The sequence below is a fragment of the Hylaeus volcanicus genome, chromosome 4 (genome assembly GCF_026283585.1).
Source record: "Hylaeus volcanicus isolate JK05 chromosome 4, UHH_iyHylVolc1.0_haploid, whole genome shotgun sequence".
Taxonomy (NCBI): domain Eukaryota; kingdom Metazoa; phylum Arthropoda; class Insecta; order Hymenoptera; family Colletidae; genus Hylaeus; species Hylaeus volcanicus.
This window is the reverse complement of record NC_071979.1, coordinates 29,690,259-29,715,228: the sequence shown is the minus strand read 5'-3', so window position 1 is coordinate 29,715,228 and position 24,970 is coordinate 29,690,259. Positions and strand designations below refer to the sequence as shown.

The window sequence follows — 24,970 nt, the reverse complement described above, 5'->3', positions numbered from 1 at the left end:
ATATATAACACACATGAAATTACAAAATATGTACCACATGATCAACATTTATTTACAATGTAAAACATTTTTTATAAAATGTATTCATGTAAAATATAATAATGGGATATTCCAGTGATACTAAAGTTAAAAGAATTATTATCAATTGCATTCTTTACTGTTGTGGAATGTAATCTAAAAGGCATTAGGTAGATATTATGTAAATCTTACTGTGAACCCTGATTATTGTATTTATAAAGGGGATTATCAACAGATTATCCTTGAAAATTTTTGTACAAACGATCAAGATAATTTTTACGACACTCCATATCATCTGCTGGTCTATTGTAAGGCAGCCAAACAGGTTCTCCCACGAAGTAACGTTTTGCTTTTATATAATTCTAAAAAAAAGTAGAAAATGAGTAAATACTAGTAAATAAAACGTACTGTTTAACTTAATTTAACAATAAATATTTACATTGATGTCCAAAGTGAATCTGTGATATATTCCACTAGGAATAATGATCAAATCTCCACCTGTAACTTCGATACGTATCCACTGATCATTCAAATCTCGAACATCAAAATATCCTGATCCATCCAATACCAATCTTATTTCCTCATCGGTATGAAGATGTTCAGTAAAGAAATTCTTTAACTAAATATTTCAAATAACATTTAATTATTACTCATGAATATATGAATATAATATGTATGTAATCAAATAAATTTAACCTACTTTCTCTTCATAATTTGGAAGACAGTCTCTAGAACATTGTATTTCATCTTCATATGTATAGCCTCGTTTTTTTTTCAATTCCATCAATGTATCATCATTTTTGTAGTCTTTGCAATCGATCTAAATAAATAATAATTAAAATATAGTTTAATGCGTCGCAATTTCTTCAGTACCATACAGAGATCAAGTTTCAAGATAATTAGTCTTTGGAATTATTTGAAGTAATTAAAATTGCATATAATTATTAAGTCACAAAATGAACAAAGTAATTATAGAATTGTCCAAGAATATCATATAGGAATAATTACAGAAATATCATTTGAATATTGAAGTTTGACCTAACCTTAAAATATTCGACTCCTGTCTTTTTGAATAAGTCTTCGAGAGAGAGAAATTCAGGAGGTTCTTTATAGTGTTCCAGTCGTTGATCAGCATCACTATTATCCATGTACCACGCACGAACCATTTTGGTTTTTTGAACAAATTTGTTCAAACTCCACGTGCTTTTTTTCTATACAAATTATTTGTTCGTGAGGTAACCTCAAAAAAATATTATCAGTGCCGGTATATTTCTCAATTAATTGTAAAGAGAAAGGGAACGTACGAAGTTATCTAATTCGTTAGTATCGTAAACGTTGTTTGAAAATAAAACTATAAGATAAGATAGGTAAGGCACGTCTTCTTTATCTATTTTTGTTTATGCTATTTGAATGATTTACGTATTTTAGTACGAACATAATTTATATAATCGATTATTGTAATTAATCACTTATCTTATTAATATTTGTAACTTGCTAATCGATAGTCATGTTTATTCTGATTTATTTTCAGAGACATATATGCCAAAGTATCGTAAGCGATTTGGTACATACAGAGAATTGATCTTGAGAAAAAAATTACGTATGATATATGTACGATTACAACTGGTATAATCAAGAATAGAGTTAAGCATGGACGAATGTAATGAATTTTACAAAAAAATTCAAACATATCTTATGAAGAAAAATCAAGAATGTGGAGAATTACAGTTTCTCACTTCACGCACAACTTCTGCAAGCATTGGTCATATTGATGATATATGTAATACTATTATTAATATATTCGAGATGAGTAATATATCCATAAAAGAGAAAGCTTCGATTAATAATGAAAGGTGTATTCAGGCATATACATATTTATTATTGAACACCAAGTTCAAGAATCAGGAACGTTTAGAAGAAGATATTGTCAGTGGTCATTTAGTCGATATGTTCCCACCTTTATCTTCGTATTTACTTGTACAAATATTGTGGAGCCTTCAATATGAGAAGATCTTGATTCAGTCTATATTACACATGCCGTTTGATCTGTGTACAGAGATACTTGAAATACTTAAACAGTGTATAGAAGAATTACCTTTACGAAGGTCCATAGATAGTATATATCAAACAATATTTAATGTATATATTAAATTCATTCTATTAAAAGAAACTGGAATACAGTCAACAGATCTTGAGAAAAGTATACAAAATTTATTAATGAGTTTCGAGGAATTCTTGCTGCTGTTAACAAATCCAGCATTCACTTTAACAACATCAACAAATTTAAAAGAATGTGACCGGTATGGTATTATGATTAAAAAATTAATTGCTACAATAAGAAGTTGTTTCGAGTACAAAAGCAAAGGAATTTGTGTTTCAAAAGACACTGAAAAATTATACAATATTACATTTGGAAGAGAACCATTCATAAAGTGTGAAGATACACTTATTGAAAGTACTATGATGACATTAAATCAACAGTTAATGGATTTATTGTCCAATAAAGTCAAGGAAATCAACTGTGAGGTATACATGGGTTGGGTAGAGCTAGATGACGAAGAAAACAACATGATTTCTTTGCAACGTGCCATTGGAAACGAATGTTATTATTTTATAGAACTAATGCAGAAGAGCAAGGAATTATCACAGAATACACATTTAATAGAGTGCTTACAACACTTGTCGTCAAAACCAGATCCTAATCAATCTAGTTTTGTTCTGAGTTTGCAGGAACTCTGTTGTGCAATATCTGATGGCAAGAAAGAATTTATGAAAGAATTGTTGTGTCGATACCAAGAATGGGATAATACAATACTTGATTTTGTTTATACAAACAAATCTTTGCTAGATAAAAAGGACTGCTTTCATCTTTTAGAATATCTTACTTTCGTTCTGAAGGAATCAAATGAAGAAGGTTTAAAAGAGATTTGTTACAGTTCTGTTACAAGAATATTATCGCTTCAAGATATACCAGATCTTTACGAGATTATAATGATGTATTTAACGAAACACGACGGTGAAAATTCTTTAGAATCTTTACATACAGAAGAAACATTTAATGAATTCATATCCCGAAACTCAAACTTACAAAAACCAACAAATTTGAAGATTGTTTTGTTGTTCCTTTTAAAGAATCTTAAATTAATATTGGGAATACTTGTGAAAATTACTATTGGCCATCACCAATATAAAAACATTCTGATTTCTGCCAATGATTTGCTTCTGTTATCACCGTTTTTTATATTAAAAGAAAGTAACGGTGAAATACTTCTAATAGATATATTAAGAACTATTTGCATAGAAAATAACGAGTGGAATGAAAAAAAGTTTATAGATTTTACACAAGTTGCACTAAACAGTAGCATAGTTAACGTAAATGATTTAATAAATAACGTTTTCGTACCATATTTAGAAAACGATAATTTCAATGTACGCGTGATTAATTCTGTTTTAAATAATATTCGTAAATTACAAGTCAGTTGTACCAAAGATACAAATGTTAAGAACTTGATAATAGTTCTTGCAAAGAAAATGTGTTTTTTAAGAAAAAGTGCAAACATTTTAAAATTTGTAAGCAGCGAAATATTTAATCTAATTACGAGCATACTGGAATATTTTTTAGAAACCAAAAGTTACAGAATTTCTGCATGTACGAAAAAGCAAATAATGTATGATATTGAAAGTTTCATTGAACCAATAGACAAATTACACTTTGCTTCTCTTTGGTATTTAACGGAGAAAGGTGTTAGTATAATTGATATCGTAACAGATTATGAAAGACGGTGTTTCACTGTGTTGAACAGATTGAAAGAGGATCCTAAATCCTCGGAAAGACTACGAAATTATTTATCAGATTTAAATTTGTTAAGAGAAGATTTTTTGCGTCACATGATCATTCGAACAACTGATGTAGAATATCAAATATTAGCTTCAGAGTTCACTATAATATATTGGTTTGCCTTTGGATGCAACAATGAAATCGAAGCATTCAATGACTTCTTACGCATAACAATAGAAGCATGTTGTTTATCTTTAGAACATCCATCTATTGGTTCAAACGACTTATTTGCATATATATTTAAGTCTTTCATGCGTTTTTGTACAACATTTGTATCGCTCGAAGGAATGAAAGAGGAGAAAATAGTGTGTCAATCTCTAATTAATAATTTTAATCAGCTTAGTGGAAGCATAAAACATAGTCCTTATGCTCATTTATTTATTACCTATAACAATATGCAACATAAGTCTGAACATCTACAAAATGTCTTAAATATTTTGTATGCCTTCTGTGATGAGTGTGTTAAGCTTAATTATGAATGCAGCAGAAATACTCAAAGGATACCTCGCTCTCCAAAAATTTCCAATTTCTACAAAACTTATGAAGTAATTTCTACTTGTATGAAAGTACCTGCAACAGAGGCTTACGAATGTATCAGAAGGATGAATGAATTATTTGCTTCCAATTAAATTGTTAATATTTTTTGTAAAGTATTTACTACATCTGAAAAGTATTTACTACATCTGAAACTTTGTCATTATTTCATTATGTTCTATTGAAGTTCATATTTGTTTAGGTGGATCATTTAAGACAAGATCGTTACTTTTTTGATAAGGGAAGGAAATATTCTTTTAATTTATTGCCTAATGGAAGTTTGTAAGACAAATACAATGTAATTGAAAATCATTTAGGATTATTAAAAGGGTATTGTAGAAACAAACATTTGGTTTGAAGGGACAGGTACAACTGTTCAGGAATTTGTGTCTTTACATTTCAATTCTAATTGAAGTGTGACACGATGGAATGCCGTTTGTTTCCATACATTGTGGTATCAATTGACATACCGCTAAGCCACAGCATAACAAGTGTATAGTAAGGTGTCAATAACTAAAGAAGATATGAAAGACTGTATAAGAGAACCTTGTGTTACAGTAGACAAAAATAAAACGCGAAATGCAATAACATCGTTATCAAACCGTGTATCGCAATACAAGGTCACCATTTCGAACACTTAACTTAACACGTGAACGTAGAGATGTAGATTCCTGTACCATTGCGTTTGTCTTTTAAAATAACATGTTTTTCTTTTTGTTCTATTTGAACAAAAAATAATGAATGAAATGATCTTGAAATGTTCTTAGCGCTTGGACACATTATATGAGAACAAACAATTTTTGTCTCAAATGTCATTATTTTGGCATGTATGCACATAGAAAATATTGCATAGACTGTAAATTATCTCAAAAAGTATTCATATAACATTAAGAAGACTGTCGACAAAAGAAGCTCAAATATCGTTATACTTAATAAATTTAAACCAGATGCAGTATTTTCTTTTACATTGTCACAATTTTTCAACTTTTTCAAAGTATTACAAGTCATCCCATCAATCCTATAAATTTGTAATATCTAATTGAGTTATTTTGACCTAATAAACCCAGTAGTGAACATGGTATAAATATAGTAAACTGGTCTGTAAATAATAAATGGAGTAATCAATGAGTTGATCTCCACTATGAAGGGGTTTTAACCCCGACACGCCTGTAAAAGGAGGAGACCAACTATAGACAATGAACGAGATGGTCGAGGTGGTAGTCGGAGGTGAGAGCGGGTTTGAAGTGTGACATGATGAGGAAGGGGGGATGTTGATTGGAAAGGGTTGATGGTCGTCGAGCTTGAGACGAAGGAGGTTGGCGTGAAAGGGGTGTAAGGGACGATGTACCAGGGTTGGTATAGGACAGAAGGTCGACAGGTGGCTCAGACCACTATTGTTGGCCACTTTGCAACAATTGTTTTGGTCCACGTCCACTAAAGATGTCCGCTAAAGACTTTATTATTTTTATAAAGAATTTCTGAAGAAAATGGAGAATTCTGTGCATTTATAAATTATATATACTTACCACAAAGCTCAAATACTGTTGTAAGTAATAAATCAAAACTGGATATACAGTTTGAAATAGACAATATAGAGAATGAATGACAAAGAGATCAATTAAAGATGCAATGTATCTTCCAGTGTATCTTACCAATAAAATGGATTTAAGATAACACAGAAGATCACAGTTGAACAATGGCTTATGATTGCAGGAATTTTGATTCTTCTTTCATTGCAAAGGATCACTCAATCAGTACTAAAATTGTTGCTTGTTTTTATTCTATATTATATTTGTGCGATATTGCCAGAATGCCAGTACAATGGTTAGTAATAAAAAAATGTGAAAAAATTGCGTACAAAGAAAAAAATGTGCACCAGTATTGAGACATGATAAATCACTTGGATAGCTTCCATTGGACAGTCTCAATTATTTTATGGAAAAATTTGGCTTCATAATATAAGAAATTAATTATCGTATCAACGTATAGTCTCTGAAATCAATTACAATTTTTTCCTTCGCAATTCCTTAGTATTGTTAATAATAATAACAAACATACAAACATTCGATTGAATTATTTACTTTATCTTATTGTCTAAGCTACATTAGGAAATGATTTTTCAAACTAATTATAATGGTAAAAATGAATGAATCGCATGACAGGATAGTACAATTGCGTTTTGTAAGCATACACTTTGCATGTTTTCCATGTCATTGAGTTACAAAAATTTTATAGTGACTAGATTCTTATGCTGGTAATTCATCCACTGAAAGTTAGAAAAAATGCAATGAACTGTAAACAAAAGGAAAGGGACATTGCTGCGTGCTATTAAATTCAGTATTCTTGAAACATTCCTTTAAACTAATAGAAAGAAAAAATGCACTTTCTTATCGATGTCCAGCTTATCCGTGCTTGCATTACTTTTGTTTTTTGTTTACTACAGGTAAAAAATAGCGCACACTTTTTGCGCGTTTCCCATTTCAATGCAAGTCTGAATAAACGGACGAGAGATTAAAATTACCAGCGAACAAAAATTTTTCGCAGATGGTGTCGTTTTTCTTTTAAGTGTCTCAAGTATCCGTTTCTTGTCTACCCAAGCGATCATGCGAACATAGCCGTAAAATCTGTACGACGTAATCAACAGAAAACGTTAAAACGAAGTAAATATATATTCGCGTTTCGTAAAATCGATCAATGAAATGCACATTTTTTACTGTAAGCCATTCTCGTTTGTTGTCTTTTTTTCAAATGTCAGATAATCGTTTATCAATATTCCTTTTTATTATTATTATTATTATATATAATTCGACGCTATAATATTTACAGTTTCTTCACATTGTAAAAAATATAACGTATTTCGTACTCAATATCATACGCAGGTAGTACTGAAAGGCCGATATACATCTAAATCGTGGTGTTTTTCGAATTAATGTGACCCAGTTGCGTAACAAATCTGCATGTATACATATATATTGTATAATATATATATATATATATATATATATATATATATTTATTTATATTTATATTTATATTTATATTTATTCATTCATTTATTCATTTATTTATATCTAATTATAAAATCGTATGGGAATCGTTTGTAGATGGTGAATTTTTGTGCTTTCTTTTGCTACGTATCATTTTTTTTCGAAACATCGGAAGGATTTGCTGGCCGAAACGAGGAACTAAATCGAAACGAACCTGGTCCTTCACGCTGATATGCTGACTCGGAGACAATATAACTCGATTCTCTGATCCCGTAGATAGCTTTCCACGTAATAGACAAATTTTGCCTTTTGTCTCGTACGAAAGTTTCAGCGCGTGCTTTAGAAAAATATTCTTAAACGCGATCCTCGTGTCGGATAATCACGCGTGTACTCGTGTATACGTATGCATATTTGTGTGCGTTACGTTTAGAAGCGATACAAATATAGAAACTTCTTTTTTCTTCCTTATCCCGTGCACCAGAGGGAATACTACTCGGAGAGCTATCCACGGGACAGATAATAAGCGACCTTTCTGTTTTCTTTTCTTTTCTTTCCCTTTTCTTTTTTTTTGCCCTTTGCCAATCCATGGTTTTCGCGAAGCACAAAAAACCCAGGAGGGCAGAAAAACGTAACGATAATAGAGCGAGAGCGATTACACGTTTCACAAAGAGGCCCTTTGATTCGCCGTTGAAAGGCTTTTATACGCGGTTATTATCGTCGTCTTTTAATAGAAAAACTGCGGTTACATCTACGGGATCACAGCGAGACTACGAATTTTCCGGGGTGGTGATAAAATAGTGGATACGAATAATTCTGTTGCCCCCTTTCCCTCCCCTCACCATCCCTTTCTTCCTTGCCTGTTTTTAGTTTGAGTACAGTAACGAAACGGATGGCCGATTTTCGCTACGTCGGTATACGCTACGTCAATCTTAAACTGACGAAACGTATTAGCACCCTTCATCAATCGAACACGCGAGGCTATCTCGTACTTTTTCTGTTTTCGCTAATTTTCTTTCACCACCACGCACGACCAATGATAACTCGAACCAATTAAAAACAGAGTGACTATTTATCGAAACTGTCTAGTAATTACGAAATAAAGAAAGCGCGAATAAAGAAAGATGGACAAGTGTTGAACTCTAGAATCAACATTAATCTACTATTGGAAATTTTAATTGGTATAGAATATTCAATTTCATTACGTCTCAAGACACGTTTCCATGCAACAAGTATCGTAAAGCGATTTTACGAAATTAGAAAAAACACCCAGCCACGCGTACTCGCTACGAAATGACGTTATTAAAAGTGCACCGACAATTGGAAACGAATTAACGTACGATCGATAGCTCTTCCCAAGAACAATATCGTCGGACACTTCTAACTACCAATGATAGAAATACTGTACATCAGTTCATTTTAAACTTTTCAGTTCGACTTTAAGGTCCTCCGATACGCTTTGATAAGGGAAGCGGCATCGCTCGTGTATAATTCAACATCGTAATCGATCCGAAAGACGCGTAAATCTAGACGAACAAGTAGATATTATACAAACTATAAATACATTCTTTTTTTTTTTTCAAGAAAAAAAAAATCGGGATTAATATCCTTCGGTTAAACTCATAAAAAAAAGAAAACGATAGACGAGCGAACAACCCTTATTTTGCTTAAGGTACGTCGTGCAGCGATTACACGGAAAAATTAATGACTTCGATGGTGGCGTTAAATAATATATCAAGCTAATGTAATGATTGTTTATGATATCAAAGCGGTATTTAACATCGGATAATATGATTTTGATCACACGAGAAAAATTACACACGACCTACTGCTACTTATAAGGGAGTCCATTGCTTCTTTTTTTTTTTTAAACATCCATCGGTTTACATTCGCTAAACTTAATGGTGAATAGTTTTTTTTTACGAAAGGACATTCCTCTGTACGTATAAAGCAATGGATACATCGGATATTATTACAAGTACCACATATGTATTTTTTTGCAATTGAAGGGATCAGTGTAGTACCAGCAAGCCTTTGCGAGAAAAAAACAAGTTACAAAGCCTAATCATCATCTTGCTGGTTTAAAATTGGCTATAAAACTTATCGAAATTGTTTTTTTTTTATCGTACAGACTTTATCATATAAATCCTATAATTATGTTTACGATTGACGTTATGTACTAATGTTCCACTGTAACATTACCGCAATCTCCTTTCCATCGACGTTCTTCCTTCTCTATTTGTCTGGGACAATTCTCTCTTAATTACATCTTGGCTGTTCGAAGCACCAGGTGCCATTATTCAAATTCCAATTCCAAGTAATTGAATCTATAATCGAATAAGAACATAAATAATACCTGGTATGCAACTAAATGGTACCGAAATCAGATGGAACTCGATCGTTTAAATGTCATGGTTCCGAATATAAAATTCTAGCCATTAGTGGATCATTTTCGCGACTCTATATTTTCCTTAATAAAATGTATTTTTACTATTAAAACTGTACACTCGACACAGCATTCGAACCCCTTATACGAAGAATTCTTTACCGCAGCCTCTGACGTTTGAGCATGGGTAGTATATCATTAATGGATATCATTGCACAATGCGTATATAAGACCTTACGTCCTCTTTCAAGTTTCTGACTGTACATCGTAAATAAAATTTACTCAGTCGTTTCGATTCTTTCCTTTACATCGAATGGCTAGCCACCACAGTGATTCCTTCAATATCTGCAAATAGTTTGGATGTTCCATTGATTAGCGTTTAACCTATGAGCAATACAGGTTTCGCTAAATTGGAACAAATATGCGATGGGCGCTTCGTTTAGATTGAGCAGAAAGCTAAACGTATCGAGTTTGGTTTCGCCGTTAACAAGTAACAACTATCGCCGGGCAGTTCCATTGTAGCCCGGAATGATATCGGTGTCGTTTACCAATCCATTTTCACTTTCGTATCTCGCTCTTTCTCTGTCGATTATTGGTCCTTTGCTGACGGAGTTACCTCTTTCGTTGCCCGCTTACATCTATCATTATATATTACAATAATATTACATATAATACTATCCATGTATATTAAAATATTTAACAGCCGGCCTAATAGCAGACTGCGATTTTCCGATAGAAAAAGAACCAAGAGACGGCGTTGAGTCTTTGACATAGTCGAATTCACAAAGATCCTCGATCCAAATTGGTTCGATCCAAAGGGTAACATTAGTCTTACAGATTGGTGAATTCACAGCACGAGCTCGAGGTTGAGCCTAAGAAAGAGAGCGTAGCCACTAGACAAATAGTTTGGGAATCACCTTGGCGCACTGCTTCGGCCACTACTTACGGTTTCCTTTACCTAACATGGCTCTAGACGAGCCTGGTTCAGGATTTTGATTAATTATTAGAGGACGCTGCAACAGCAGTAGCTCTTCTTCTCTTTCTCGGGGCTGAAGTTCATTTCGCGTACGATCTCCGCGAACACGTCGTTGACGTTTGTGCGGTTCTTCGCGGACGCCTCGACGAAGGGGCATCCCCAGAGCTGTGCCAAATTGTTACCCTCCGCGGTCTCCACCTCGCGTTGATGGTCCAGGTCGAGCTTGTTCGCTACCAGCAACACGGGCACCCTTTCCGTGCCTTTTACGCGCGTTATCAATTCCTTCATCGCCTTGATGTCCTGGAAGGTCTGATGATTCGTCAGGCTGTAAACGACAACGAAGCCTTGCCCGTTCTTTATGTAAAGATCGCGCATACTCGCGAACTGTTCGGTGCCAGCGGTGTCGAGGATCTCGAGTACGCACGGCGAGTTGTCCACCTCGATCTCCTTCCGATAGAAGTCCTCGATCGTCGGATCGTACTTCTCCATGAAACATCCCGAAACGAATTGCACGGTGAGTGCACTCTTGCCTACCCCGCCCGAGCCGAGGACGACTACCTTGAACTCGCGCATCTCTTTGGCAGTTCGCCTCCGTCTCTTCCTCCGCCTCCTCCTCCTCCTCGACGTGTCCAGGACCGAGAGGAAGATTCTATCTCTCGAGTTTCCCAGCCGATTAATCGGTCGCGCACGTTTGTTTCTTTATCGAACACGTCTCAGCCGACTACCACCGCCGTCCTCGTATCCTCGAAGCGAACGCGTTCGAACGAGAACAGTTCTTATTGCCGAACAAAGGCATCGATGATGTTACTGGAACGATGGGGGATCACGCACAACGTTTCACCACCGTGATCGAATCGTAGCCGTTCTTAAGGCTCGAAGAAGACATGACAGCACCGTATTCGCACTCTCTGTCACACACCGCAGTCCCCTGGCGACGTTCGCCTGTGCCTGCCTCCTTCCTGTCTTTCCTCTACTCCTCACTTCTTTCCCTAGCTCTCTGACGTGCGTGACGCCATCTTATCGCGCTTGGATTTTCTTCGTACCTCCTTGCGCGAACATCGAGTACTGCTTCTATCTCCGCTTAGGCCTTACCACTAGTTTACGTGCCTGCCCAATATACATCGTTCCGGCACTTATCGCGACGGGGATCCGAAATCGAGCACTTTAGGTCGCGTTTTCAAATTTTCCGACGTTTCCTCGTTAAACGCGCGTTAAAGTCGGCCTGTGATTGGTGGACGCCGCCACGGCACGGAAAACTCGGACGAATAGCGTCGCTGAACGAGAGGACTGGACGTACGTTCTTTTCTTTCTATATAAAACCGTGGCCTGAGGAAAATAGTAAGAGAGTAATCACGGAAACTCCCTTTACCGGATGCAAGTGTCATTCTCTTATCTTCTAGACAGCACTATCCACGACCTCGACGCTCCCGAGCGTTCAGTGAGTTTTATTAATATTACCAAACATTCATTAAAAGCATGCTCGAGTAGGATCCGAAAATCTTCGTATATTCTAGGATACATTCGTTCGTAGGAACGATGTTTTATTAATAACTATGATTCGAGATGCTGCTTCGATTTTTATTCATCGTTAAACCTTCCGTTATCTATATCGCGTTCTTTTTTTTTTTGTTCGTCCTTTTCTTTTGGTCGTGTTTAGAAAAAGACACGTCCTTGCATCAGAGGTATAAGAAGTACACTGGAAAAGTTTATCGAATGATTTATTACGTGCAAAGCACGTCTCATTGGCAATGGTCGCAACTTTGGTCGCTATTTTCGTAAGAAAACGATCGTATTGAGTCACCGAGCGTTGCACAAAACCTACGCTGCTCGTTTTGTGGGTAAGAAGTGGAGAAAATTGCCCATCACATGAGAACACCGCATAAAACGTGCACACTTAAAATAGATCAGGAGAGAAAAATTAGGAGAGTCGTGCGTAACAGAAAATTAGATTTTTGTGTATTTATGTTATTCTTTTTGTGCATAAGGAAAAATAACGAATAGAGAGAGAGAGACAACGTCGGGAATATTCGATATTCCTTTTCCACCGACGAAGGGCGTAAACCGTGCTTTTCTGAAAAACCGGAAGCGCACATTGCTCGGGTCGTATCTTGCGGTTTACACAGGCCACCTATTTTCTTTTGTATTGGTGTGTTGTATAGATACGTCATTCCAGCAGTCACGACATTGACGACCTTGTGGTATGCGACGCAGACACATGTGAGACACGATGACATCATCCGATGAAAGTGTACATAACTGAACAATGCATCACTTTACGTAGTATTCGGTGACGAACAGTGGCAATTAGTCGGTGAGGGCCAATTTTAAGTAATCCATCGACAAATAATGCCCACTCTCGCGTCCACAGATGTTTCACGTTGGAAAAACTATCGCACGAGTTATAACTTCGAAACAAAGCAATAGAGATCATAGGTCACGTTTCGCACTGTTTCACGCTCGATTCCTGAATTTAAATTCTAGATGAAGATAGTCGTTCGTTTTCAAACAAAGAAACCGTCTTCTATTTTTATTTCAAATTTCAATGAATTTATTAGGTTGTCCCGAAAGTTTCTTTCGCGAGTTGCATTCAATTATTTTATGTGGTCGTGTTTATATAAATACACAATCTAATTTCATAGATATTCATATAATGTAACATAAAACATAAAATATTGTGCATGTTTACTTATTAACAGGGCCGACGTGACCTTTTGCGGGGCCGGGTTCAAAAATTTTGCAGGGCCTGAATTCACATTCAAATCTTACACTTAAATTTTACAACGAGGAATTATTTGTTTACAAATGCTATACAGGGTGTCCCAAAAATATTGTAACAACTTGAAAGGGGTGATAACTTTTTCCTTAGCGAAAATGTTATCTGAAGCTTTGTTAAGGAATTATTAACGGAAAACACTGACCAATCAGTGGGCGCTCCATTGGCATACTCGCGCTCTGATTGGTCGGGGAGCGCGGCCACCTAGCGCATAGCGTACGCTACCGCGAGCGCTCCACCGGCATCCTCGCGCTCTGATTGGTCAGTGTTTTCCGTTAATATCTTCTCAACGAAGCCTCGGACAACATTTTCGCTAAGGAAAAAGTTGTTTCAAATCACCTCTCGAACCAACCCTTTCAAACTGTTACAGTTTTGGGACACCCTGTATATTTGTTATAAGATGAATATTAAATAATAATACTTTGATGATTTTTGTCACTACTTTCAATTTAAACAACGCTACTAAAAAAATGTCTTGCATCTCAGCAAACATTGCTTCCATTTCTTAACAGTATCATCAGTCTGTAAAAAGTTAATCAAAATCGGTATCTTTTAATTCAGTAATTTTCGTAGACCGCGAGGCCTTTTAAAACCTGCCTTGCGCCGGCCCTGCTTATTAATAAAGCGAGAGAAACTTTGGGGACAACCTAATACTAAATATTACCTACATGTATGCCATCAATTCCTCGAATTCGAATATCTATCGTGAGAATAAACGAATCGTTAACACAGAATCGTTCGACGAGCTCTACAGAGCTCGAACGAGTCGACTTCTATTGCGCCTGTAATTAATAAGTCGTCATCGAGTCCGCGGAACAATGCAATTGGTTCTCGGAATGCACGTGCACTTATCGCCGCGCTTATCGATGATTTTCTTTTCGCTGTCGCTAATAACACCTACGAAACTTCGTCCTTATTGCCGATTGTATAACGCGTAATCGTACGCGTAATTCGTATAATTTCTGACCCCCTCGTCGTTCGTTCACCGTGAAAAGCGTAATCAGTGCGTGTTGCGGCACGTTTAAAAAAAAAAAAGAAAAAAATAATAATCGCACGAACGAAAAGGTATCGAGGTTGTTCGCAACAAACGAGGAAACTGTCGATTAGGCTTCATGAAACTTCATTCAAGGCTATTAAAAACTAGTGCACACGATGAGCTGGAAACTAGTTTAAGGTGTCATTCTTGATTTTTTTTTTTTTTTTATATATCGATGAATGTTTCTATCTAAGCGTACGTGCGATACCTCGTGGGGGCAAGTGCAATTAAATTTGCGAGATAATAAATACTCGACACACTGTATATTTATGAAATGTATAGAAAGTAGATATTCGTATATGTAATTATATTTATAATTGACGAAATTAACGAAACGTGGCATCAGGGACGTGATAAGAATTCAAATTTATCGAGTACACCGGAAGTCAAGATTGCTACACAGCGATGGAATGTGTATAACCTATATAAAATACAGACATCAGAATATAGGGATATTTGTAGGGACGAGCAAATATATTATGATAATAATAATAGAACATTTTAAGAAAATAGGTTCAACCAACACAGTCAGGATTTTAGAATCGAATTTTCTTATGGAATGTAACTCTCAATTTTCGATAGTAAACACAGTAGAGTTTCAGTGTTGGTAGGTAGCCAGCAAGTTCAGTATAAATTATCGATCACAGACATATCGAGGGACAAAGGATTATTATCATTAAAAACACGTCGAGTTATCGGCTATACTTCATAAAGTTACAACGACCTTTACGAGCGGACGATGACCTGGCAATTTCAATAACATAAACAGTGTGTTATTAGTTTCGTCACCATGCGACGTTTCTCGCAACTAATTCGTCCAATCTGCTGGTAAAGAAGGTCGCGGGGGAGAACGTTACCGATCGAACAGTTCACTCGTACATAACCTAAATACTAAAACGAAAAGTAAGACTTAATTTTTAAGGTGGGTTGCAGTATTCGATTCTCACCACTGTCGCGTCGTTTTCATTTTCGAAAGTTTCGATTTCACGTAATTCATGCACGTGCTCTTCCATCGAGTGTAGGAATAATACATTTTTAAAACAGCAAACTCGAACATTATTAACATATTGGAGTTCTTTCATTGATGGAACATGAAGGTTAACCGTGGAGACTAATTAGCATACGCATTCGTATTGCGTTGTTTATCGCGAAGCGATGAAATTTCGTTTAAGCTTCGTATTCCATGTTGATTGAATGAAAACTTTCAGAATGAACGAAACGTAATCTGAAGGATAAATCTATCTCGGATTTAGGTGAGAGAAACATGACTTCCCCGTATGCACAACAACCACCGCCTTATTCACCGATGCAGCCCATTGCAACTGCACCCGTACCTGGTGCATTTCCGATGCCACAACCCGATATACCGATGATGCCCCAAGGTAAAGTATTATTACATTTTTTTTAAACCTGGTTTTGAGTCACCAGTCAATTTACGATTGCGTTATACCAATGTCGTTTCATATCAACATCGAACAATGACACGAAGAGAAATAATGACAATTAAACTACGTAATTTCGGACTTTGTATCTAGTGACGACTCTTAGAAAAAAAATTCTTCAGTGCACCATATTTTCACCGATATCATTTCACATCACATTGACAAATTATACGAAGACAAATAATGAGAATTAAACTACGCAATTTCGGACTTCATATATGGGTGACAGTGATTTTCACTGAAAAAGTACGAAAATTAATTCTGAAAGTTAAGTGTCACAGAAAATGAATTTATATAAAATACTTGAACTTTAATGAAGTTACAAAACTAAAGACCACAATAAATGTTTCATTACACAGTTTCCAATAGTCTGTAAACAAAATTGAATCACAGTAGAAATTTTAAAAAGTATTAGTCTGGCAGTGAACGTGTTAATACGTCCAGAGTCGATCTTTGAGCCAATTAGGCTTCGCAACTTCTAAGACAAACCCTGCAAGAGCTTCGATATTTATTATCTGTACTAGATTATAAAAAATCGTGTTTAAGTTGCGCCTATCGCTCGTCATTTACCACATTCCAAACGTTATATCTCGTGCGCCCCCGATAGCTGGAAATTGGTACACGAATACCGTACAGCACGTATTCGTCAATATTATTCGACCATTACGTATCAGTTTTGAATCGCGTTATCAGATCACGAGTGTTGTAGGTCATAAATCTGTTACAAAACCCTCCGGAAAGCTTTCGACGTTCCGTTGACTCCATTAAACTTCTGTTAACTTCTGTTAAACGTTTTCGGGAATTCTAAAAGACTCAGGTAGCTAGCCCCGAATCCGAATTTATCAGTGGCCAACGTTATCTGATCGTGAGTTCGTCGTACAACAAGCGGCCTCTGAAACGGACCACGATACAGTCGCTGTTTGCCAAGTGACGATCAGTAAGTAGATTAGTCGTCTTCATTGGTGGAAGCGTCACGTATGCAGGATAAGTGCCATCCAGTTTCGTAGACCCGTAGCTCGTTTCGCCTTTCTTATCGGCAGTAAATACACTTGCGTAGCTCCGTGCAACAGGAACCGATCTAGATCGAGGCTCCACGAATTTTTGTGTCGTAATTCGGGAATTCACGTGCGTCGATCTTCTGGATCACCTGTTGCCTGTGATCTGTGTTAAACGTGTGCCGTGTAAAAAGACCCTGTCGTGCTCCGTTCTTTGTGACATTTTTTTCTTGTAATATTTTTTCTTGCAAACGTCGATGTAAATTAAAGGAGTAAAGGATCTCTAAGGTAGCCAGTTAGTTTCACGGTGTTTGCTTTTATTAAGGATAAATGTAAAGATTCGTCCGCAACGGGCAGAGTTGTAAGGCGATTATTACACTCCGTGTATCTCGATAAATGGCTCCCCTTCGATATAAAAAATCTGTTCACAACGGGGTCTTCGTTTTATCGACTCCCCCCCCCCTTTTTTTTTGTTTCCCTCTTTTTTTCTCGGCTCGTTTCAAACGCTGCACCGTAAATAGTCGCGTAAAAATAAAATTGTCACGGAGAAGGTTGGTGTCTTCGTTCTGGAACTACGAGACGATGGAGAATTTTATTCGATTATTAATCAGATGACTGAGTAATATTAATAATAAACAAATGACCGAATAAGCATTTTAAACGAAGCATACATTCGATGGTGGTTGTTGTTAATCATCAAAGATTGCTCCCTCTTGTTTTCTCCAAGAATTTTCTTTTTTTTTTTTTTTTTTTTATATCCTCGTGGAAATCGATTGAACACAAAAATTGAGAATCGTTTCGCGGTAGAATCAACGAGATATTCGAACGAATCGATATCGATGTTTTCCATTCGAAGAGACGCGGTGCAGCTGTAACGGAAAGTACAGTTCGCGCGAGGCTGCACGCTAAGGTGATTCATGGTTAATTAACGGTGAGATTAAATAATATTCTGTCCAATTTGCGAAACAAGCCGGACGTGCGTCGGCGGATCGGCAATTTGCTACCGGCGAAGGGCTGCGATCGCGTTGCATAAAATCTTGTTTCGAGTTGCGGTGGACTGTTTCTTTAAATGCGTCGTTTCGAACGTAATTCGAACCGTTCGATATTTATAGATGGCGCAATAAAATAAACATGCAGGTTAGATCTCGATTACACGTCGATATCGTAGAGAGTAAATCATAGGCAGAAAATATGGGGGACGAAACTTTGTGGGAGTTTCGAGTGCTGTTTTTTTTGTTATGTATTGGGTTGTCCGGAAAGTCCATGTCGATTTTTGGTAGATGGTGCAGGTCTGAATACAGGCTGTCCCAAAAATCTTGTGACACCTTGAAAGATGTGATTCGGGAGACGATTTGAAACAACTTTTTCCTTAGCGAAAATGTTGTCCGAAGCTTCGTTGAGGAGATATTAACGGAAAACACTGACCAATCAGAGCGCGGAGGCTACGCCTACCGTGGGCGGTCCACCGGCTTACTCGCACTCTGATTGGTCGGGGTTTACTTGTTAATATCTCCTCAACGAAGCCTCGGACAACATTTTCGCTAAGGAAAAAGTTGTTTCAAATCACCTCCCGAACCACCTCTTTCAAGGTATTACAACATTTTTGGGACACCCTGTATATCGAAGTGGTTGAAAACAAATAACATGCATACATCCCTTAAAAGGTGGAAAGATTGTGGAACAAAATGGCACCTATGTAATTCAATAAATATACATCAAAATTCAAATATGCCTTTGAATTTTTCTTAAAAATAGGCATGAACTTTCCGGACAACCCGATATTTCATTTCGCTTGGGTATTTAATCTCGAGTACATTGATTATTGCATCTGATGATCTAGCTACTAGTTTTCGAGTAGCACTCTTGGAGTATATTATAATGCCCTTCCATTGAACAGTTGGAAAGTTTTCACCGTTGGAGTATTTATTGTTCTCTTTATCTGGTAAGATAACACGGCAAAGCAGGACGGTCCAAAGAAGTAAATGTGTCCCAGGAAAAATACACACGTCTTATCATTGAGCAGAGCCGGAGAAACTTGAGGAAACAGCCGATCGTTAGAGTGCATTAGGTGCTGCCAATAGAGCACCGTTTACGCGTTAAATAAATCCCGAGAATCGCGTATAGACATGTTACGAGCTGTTACAAAAAAATTTCAAACTAGTAGCCGGCTGGCGTGCCCGTGATTTACGTAAAGTTGAATAAAGAAACGCCGGCGTGGATATTATGCAAATTTTCGAACAAGTTTTTCGGGACGAATTTTTTACTTCGGAAATGTTACGGTCCACGTTGGTGTCGATAGTTACGAGAGTTTGCGAGTGAACTATATTCGTTTGCATGGCTGAGCTATGGAGTCCGAATATTTCGAAACTTCCTGGAAGGTAAAGATGCAGCAAATTCGAAGGTGTCTCAGAACGTTGTTCAGAAATACCCTGAAGAGGTATCACAGACACCCAAAGAGGAACGGATACACCAGGTTTCTCACGGACGAAGAAAAGAGGTGACTGTATAGGACCTTAGGCTTCCGGTTCAATTCAAATATCAATATGGCGGACCGTTTAACGCTAGAGCTGGCCCAATTTGGAGTTTATATCTGAATGCACTTGTTGATCGTGGAAAGATTCTAGTTGTTTGTTAACATTAAAACTACCAAGGCCAATGCATATCATATTATACATACAATTATATGTAAAATTATATATATTATATTAATTATTATATATTATATATTAATTAGAATATAATTAATTACTTATACATTCGTAATTAGAGGGATGAAGGCCAAACTAATTTGTCTTTCAAATTTATCACCTTGGCAGTTTTCTGTCAACCTTTCATTTTACATTTACATTTATTTAAACAGTAGTATAACCCTATCAAAAATCTATATGCAATTCTATCTATATATATATTGTCATTAAAATTAACTTTATATTTTTTTCTTATTTCAGGTGGTTGGTCACCGCTGAATACGACCTGTCCACCAGGCTTGGAATACCTTATGGCCCTTGATCACCTGTTTGTTCAGCAAAAAATAGAACTCATCGAAGGTTAGTTTCGTTTGTGTTATCTGTCTCATCCATCATTATCTATCTGCCTATATAACCTATATAATAAACATGTGCAACGTGACTCGTCTAATTTTAGCTCAACGTAGATAAATTTTGTTTATTCCTCGAGTAAATTTTAGGAAACACTTTTATAACGCTTGATAAAAGCATAGAACAAACTACAGATAGGAATGATTTCGTGCGTTAAATTCAGGAAGAAAGAACTTGTCGACAGATGGCCGAGTTCAGTGAGCCTATGAGCGTTCCACGGGCCGATAAATGGATCCGAGTAAAATCACGTGACTGCGGTAGGATCGTAGTGGCAAGAGGCTATTCCAAGAATGCATACGAAACCGATACGAGTTATCATTTGTGTTAAATAATGACAATAAGAATAAATATACGAATTATTATACAAATATATAAACATCTATTTCTATAATTGTTTACGCGCACTATAGTAAATAGTATACTCTTTCGAGTACAGTACCTTGTCCAAAATTAAAAAATTCGATTATCTAATCTAATCAGGAGATCTGATTTTACGCGACACGAGGCCACGAGTCTGATTCGTGATTTTATTTTCCAGCGAAAATGAAACCTCGATCCCTAACTAACCCCGACGAAGTAAACATCGATATTTTGTGCCTTAATAGGAATCAAGCGATGTATTTGAATGCTGTTGCAGCTTTGATCGGATTCGAAACCAAAAATAAATACAGCGTGGTGAATATCAGGGGCGAGCCAGTGTTTTACGTCGTCGAGGAATCGAATATATGTTCGCGTATGTGCCTCGGAGCTTCCCGTAGCTGCGAGTTTCAAGTGTACGACGGCACCAGAAGGGAAGTCCTGCGCATGATTCGTCCTTTTAGGTGCGATAGTTGCTGCTGTCCTTGCTGCTTGCAGGTATTTTCCCTTTATCGTCTTAAAGAAAGGAACGACGCGCAGCTGCCCCCTCCGTGACGAAAACAATCGAGCGTGTAACGGAAGTCTCCAGGCAGCCCAATAAAGTATGGGCTGAACCTCAGATTTTTACGACACCCGTTATCCGACGTAAATCGCTAAATTTGTAACTCGAGTCGAAGCAATCTCGTTTGAGACTTCGTGTGTAAGTGGGAACTTGCGAACCACTGCTGAGATACTTGTTAGTTTAGTTAATATTCAGTAATATTTATTTACGTTTCGTTTGTCTTATGAATCCATCTTTCAGGGTCCCATGGAAATGACCGAGACAGACTTCGCTGAAGCTAGCTTTGACCAACGAGAGATTGAATAATCTACAGTTGAAGGAATTTTTAGTACAAACTCCCACAAAGAAATATTACAAAATTTTTATTTCCCTCCATAAATTCATCGTTTCTTTGCTTCTTACTTTCGTTGCTTGTGGATTATTTCTCATATTATTTAGAGGTGTCGTCTTTGTCACGTACCAGTAACGTTTTGTTATCTGCTAGCAGTGGCTCGTGAACACGGTACAATCATATTTCACTTCGACAGCACTACCCGTAGTAGGTATATACTCAATCGGTTCATGAAGGACACGTCCGTTCGCGTTACCGTAATTGCCTCTTTATTTATGACGGTCGGCAGCTACCGCTTGCAAAACGTGCGGCTGGAGATTCTTCGACATGCGGTGCACACGCAGCGCGCCGAGCTTTCTTCACACGTGCGCACCATCTGCGACGATTACCTTTGACGAAAAGTTATTCAGCCCATTGGGAAGGCAGGTCACGATCGATATTCTTTGAACAGAACCGCCCTGATCAGCGACGGTTTCGTACACGATTCTGACCAGCTCGCTGTGGAGCACTTGGCTTAGAAATTTGGTCAAAATTATATTATTTCGTTACACATATTCAAAGAGTTATTTAATATAATTAGTAGGGAATGAGAAAGATACAATTTTTAAATATTAGCATCAAAGCCTTTAAGTTCAAGGCTTGAACTGATTTTTCGATGCTTGAGTTTCATCACGATTTCAGAATCCACATAATATTCTTATATAAATCAAATTTCGCCCATCAAAGTCAATACATTTCAATTTATATATTTTCAGGAGCTAGAAGTGTTTTCTGGTAATATGTTCCTGGGTTCTGTGGTGCAAGACTGGAGTCTTTGGCAGCCTACGTTCTCGATTCGCAACGCATCTGGAGAAACGGTTTTAATTATAGAAGGGCCATGGTGTAAATTTTGCGGGGATGTAAAGTTCAAGGTACACCCTCGTTAACATCTTGATAATGTTTTTTCCTTTGCACCTTCTCCACTGTTATTTTGTGCTTTTGTAGGTATTGTCTGTAAACGGCGAGAACAGAGTTGGAATGATTAAGAAGGAATGGAGCGGCCTCATGCAAGAGTTTTTCACAGATGTTGACAATTTTGGTATAAGTTTTCCTCTGGATCTGGACGTGAAGATCAAGGCTGTGTTACTCGGTGCCTGTCTTTTAATTGTAAGATTTTTATTAGCCAGCGCGTTTCTGGAATACCGTTATTACATTTATTGGTGTATTTATAATTGTGTATGTTGCAGGATTTTATGTACTTCGAACATAGCGGCCACAATAACGTGTAATTTTGTATACACGGGAATACTTACTATTACCATATGATATGTATATGTATATAGTTCTCGCTGTTTTCGCTGTTTTCGCTGATGCAGCTTTCAATAGTTTTTCTTTGTACTTTTGCTATTAATATGTAATTAGCGTGTAACGATCTTTCAGGGAAATTAGCCTTCTACGTGTTGTTAATCCTTCCAAATGTCGCGTTAATATTGAGAACGATATTTTTATGATGGTATATATAATGATTATCTCTTGATGATCAACATAGATCTGATAGATATAAATTATCGACAGGAATTTGTTATTTTTCCACTTGGCTGTCGAAATAACTTTAAGTAAAGAACATACTCTTCCAATAGATTTTATATTGAGCTTTGAGTCTCTTCAAATTTTATATTGTACGCAATAATTTATAATTCGTCCAATTCAAGTCTTGACGTACAAATCTCTTTTTTATTGCCTTTCAAAGACTGCCGTACTTCAATTGTCGTAAGCATAAAACGCGGTGTTTTTATAAGTCTTCGAATCTTTATGCGATGTAATTAATGTAATCGTGTGTATATTATTTTAAGGATACTTTGAGTAACGATCTTATACTCACTCGTTACTTACAATTGCAATTATTTTGTATTTAAATATTGTAAATACTCTGGAATATTTTTTGTGCATTTTATAAATGACATTAATGATTTCAAAGACTGTTTTTTATTTTTGCCTTACCTACCATTTCTTCTGCAATATTGTAGCAAATAACGTAGGTATAACATAAATTATATGGTAATTAATAAATATTTTATATAGTAACACGAAATACATAATGTATAAGGGTATAAAACTATGTTAAAAAACTATATTCAAATATTCGCGCCACGGGACAAAAATTGGTATCGCCATTTAGCGGTGAGCAGAAGGAACTAAAATTTCGACGTGTGGTCAGCGCCTCTATCGGGAAAATGCTGAAGCTTGTCGAGAAATAGTTCCCCTAGTCACGGTAGATGGAGCCATTTGTTTGTTTAAATAAAAAATGAACGATTCAAGGGATAAAAAACGATTTTCATACAAAATTTAATATAACAATGCTTGTTCACTTATTTGTTATAAGATATATAACATTTTTTATTTAAACAAACAAATGGCTCCATCTACCGTGACTAGGGGAACTATTTCTCGACAAGCTTGAGCGTTTTCCCGATAGAGGCGCTGACCACACGTCGAACTTAGTTGGCCTAATAGACCTACACAGGTTTAAAGTCTGTATATGTTTATTATTTTTTTAATAGACGCCAAACAACAACAAATTTTAGTTCTTTCTGTTGACCGCTAGATGGCGATACCAATTTTTGTCCCGTGGCGCGAAAGTTTGAACAATTAGTTATCCAATCAATAGAACAATTTAAGTAATCTACAAGACAAGAACTCAAAGTAAATAATGTAGTTTTGAAAGAGTCCTGGAGCTTTCAGAACTTTCAAGTTTCCAAATCTTTTAGATTCATGTGCACAGTAACAAGTAGTTAATAAACCAAATTGCAAGAGGGTGTCAAGAAAATAAGAGGCGCAATGTGATGTCCTTTTATTCGTGTCTTTAAATTCACATCTTCGTACACGTGACAGCGAAGCCGTTATCCGCTCCAGCTGTGACACTCTGCATGCTATATCCATCGCAGATGTTGCTAGTTTCAGTAAAAAACGAGAATAAGAAAACAACATGCGTGTAACATCTTTCCATACACACTAGAAAACGACCATCGGATGCTGGGGATTCGTAGCGTTTCTTTTAACATATCAAGAACCGGATTTGCTTGCTGAATTCAGTCTCTGAACAAGTTGACATCTCGTAATTTCAAGGTCATCCTCGCCTGCAGCTTCTTTCAATCAGGATTTAAGAAATCTCATCCCTCTTTGATTAACAGAATTCGTGTCAAGTCTAGGTTATAAATTAGGCATTCCTTCTTGCAACAACGTAGGAGCTTCATTTTCATAGGGTTATTTCAACAGAGTGACGTTAATCTCATACCTGTTAAATTGTTTAATTAACGGTGAAATGATTAAATGTTCGAAACGTCTCTCTCTTATTCGATCAATACAAATTTTTCCCCAACGTATATATCAAGTATGTTATGTATATTCCCAAGAGCAGAAGCTCCAAACAGAAAAATAAAAAAAAAAGAATCGTAACGACAGAGTCCAGTGATGAAACAATACAAAAAAAAAAAAAAAATAAGTCAATACGTCCTCAACGCGTCAAAACAGTCTCACGACCGTCGACCATCGCAAACCTTTACGCAACGATAACTTCTTCTCTTCGAGTAGACGATCACAACGTCGAATGTTTATTATCGACGCAACTACGATGTGCCTGATGATTTGGCAACTATGGACG

General features: G+C 36.5%; 4 protein-coding genes across 8 annotated transcripts; 2 read left to right on the top strand and 2 right to left on the bottom strand.

The window, feature by feature from the left end:
* Positions 1–33: 33 nt before the first annotated feature.
* Positions 34–1,325, bottom strand: LOC128875766 (acireductone dioxygenase). Its single transcript, XM_054121636.1, has 4 exons — positions 1,062–1,325; positions 719–838; positions 458–637; positions 34–380 (listed from the first exon to the last, which is right to left on the bottom strand). The coding sequence occupies exons 1-4, from the start codon at positions 1,182–1,184 to the stop codon at positions 255–257; spliced, it is 549 nt and encodes a 182-aa protein (XP_053977611.1). The 5' UTR covers positions 1,185–1,325; the 3' UTR covers positions 34–254.
* LOC128875762 (uncharacterized) lies at positions 1,243–6,453 on the top strand. The gene is made up of 2 exons (XM_054121626.1): positions 1,243–1,385; positions 1,550–6,453. Exon 2 carries the CDS (start codon positions 1,669–1,671, stop codon positions 4,483–4,485), a length of 2,817 nt encoding a protein of 938 aa, XP_053977601.1. The 5' UTR covers positions 1,243–1,385; positions 1,550–1,668; the 3' UTR covers positions 4,486–6,453.
* Positions 6,454–7,148: 695 nt separating this feature from the next.
* On the bottom strand, positions 7,149–11,787 carry LOC128875767 (ras-related protein Rap-2c). The gene is made up of 2 exons (XM_054121637.1): positions 10,707–11,787; positions 7,149–10,632 (listed from the first exon to the last, which is right to left on the bottom strand). Exon 1 carries the CDS (start codon positions 11,307–11,309, stop codon positions 10,764–10,766), a length of 546 nt encoding a protein of 181 aa, XP_053977612.1. The 5' UTR covers positions 11,310–11,787; the 3' UTR covers positions 7,149–10,632; positions 10,707–10,763.
* A 90-nt stretch (positions 11,788–11,877) lies between these two features.
* On the top strand, positions 11,878–23,286 carry LOC128875765 (phospholipid scramblase 1-like). Of its 5 annotated transcripts, XM_054121632.1 has the most exons (8): positions 12,036–12,174; positions 12,896–13,047; positions 15,799–15,927; positions 19,931–20,029; positions 20,718–20,935; positions 22,086–22,241; positions 22,315–22,476; positions 22,557–23,286. In XM_054121632.1, exons 3-8 carry the CDS (start codon positions 15,810–15,812, stop codon positions 22,596–22,598), a joined length of 795 nt encoding a protein of 264 aa, XP_053977607.1. In that variant the 5' UTR covers positions 12,036–12,174; positions 12,896–13,047; positions 15,799–15,809; the 3' UTR covers positions 22,599–23,286. The 5 variants fall into 5 exon arrangements, with proteins under 5 accessions (XP_053977610.1, XP_053977607.1, XP_053977606.1 ...); XM_054121635.1 differs by lacking the exons at positions 12,036–12,174; positions 12,896–13,047 and adding an exon at positions 11,878–12,029; XM_054121631.1 differs by lacking the exon at positions 12,896–13,047.
* Positions 23,287–24,970: the final 1,684 nt, after the last annotated feature.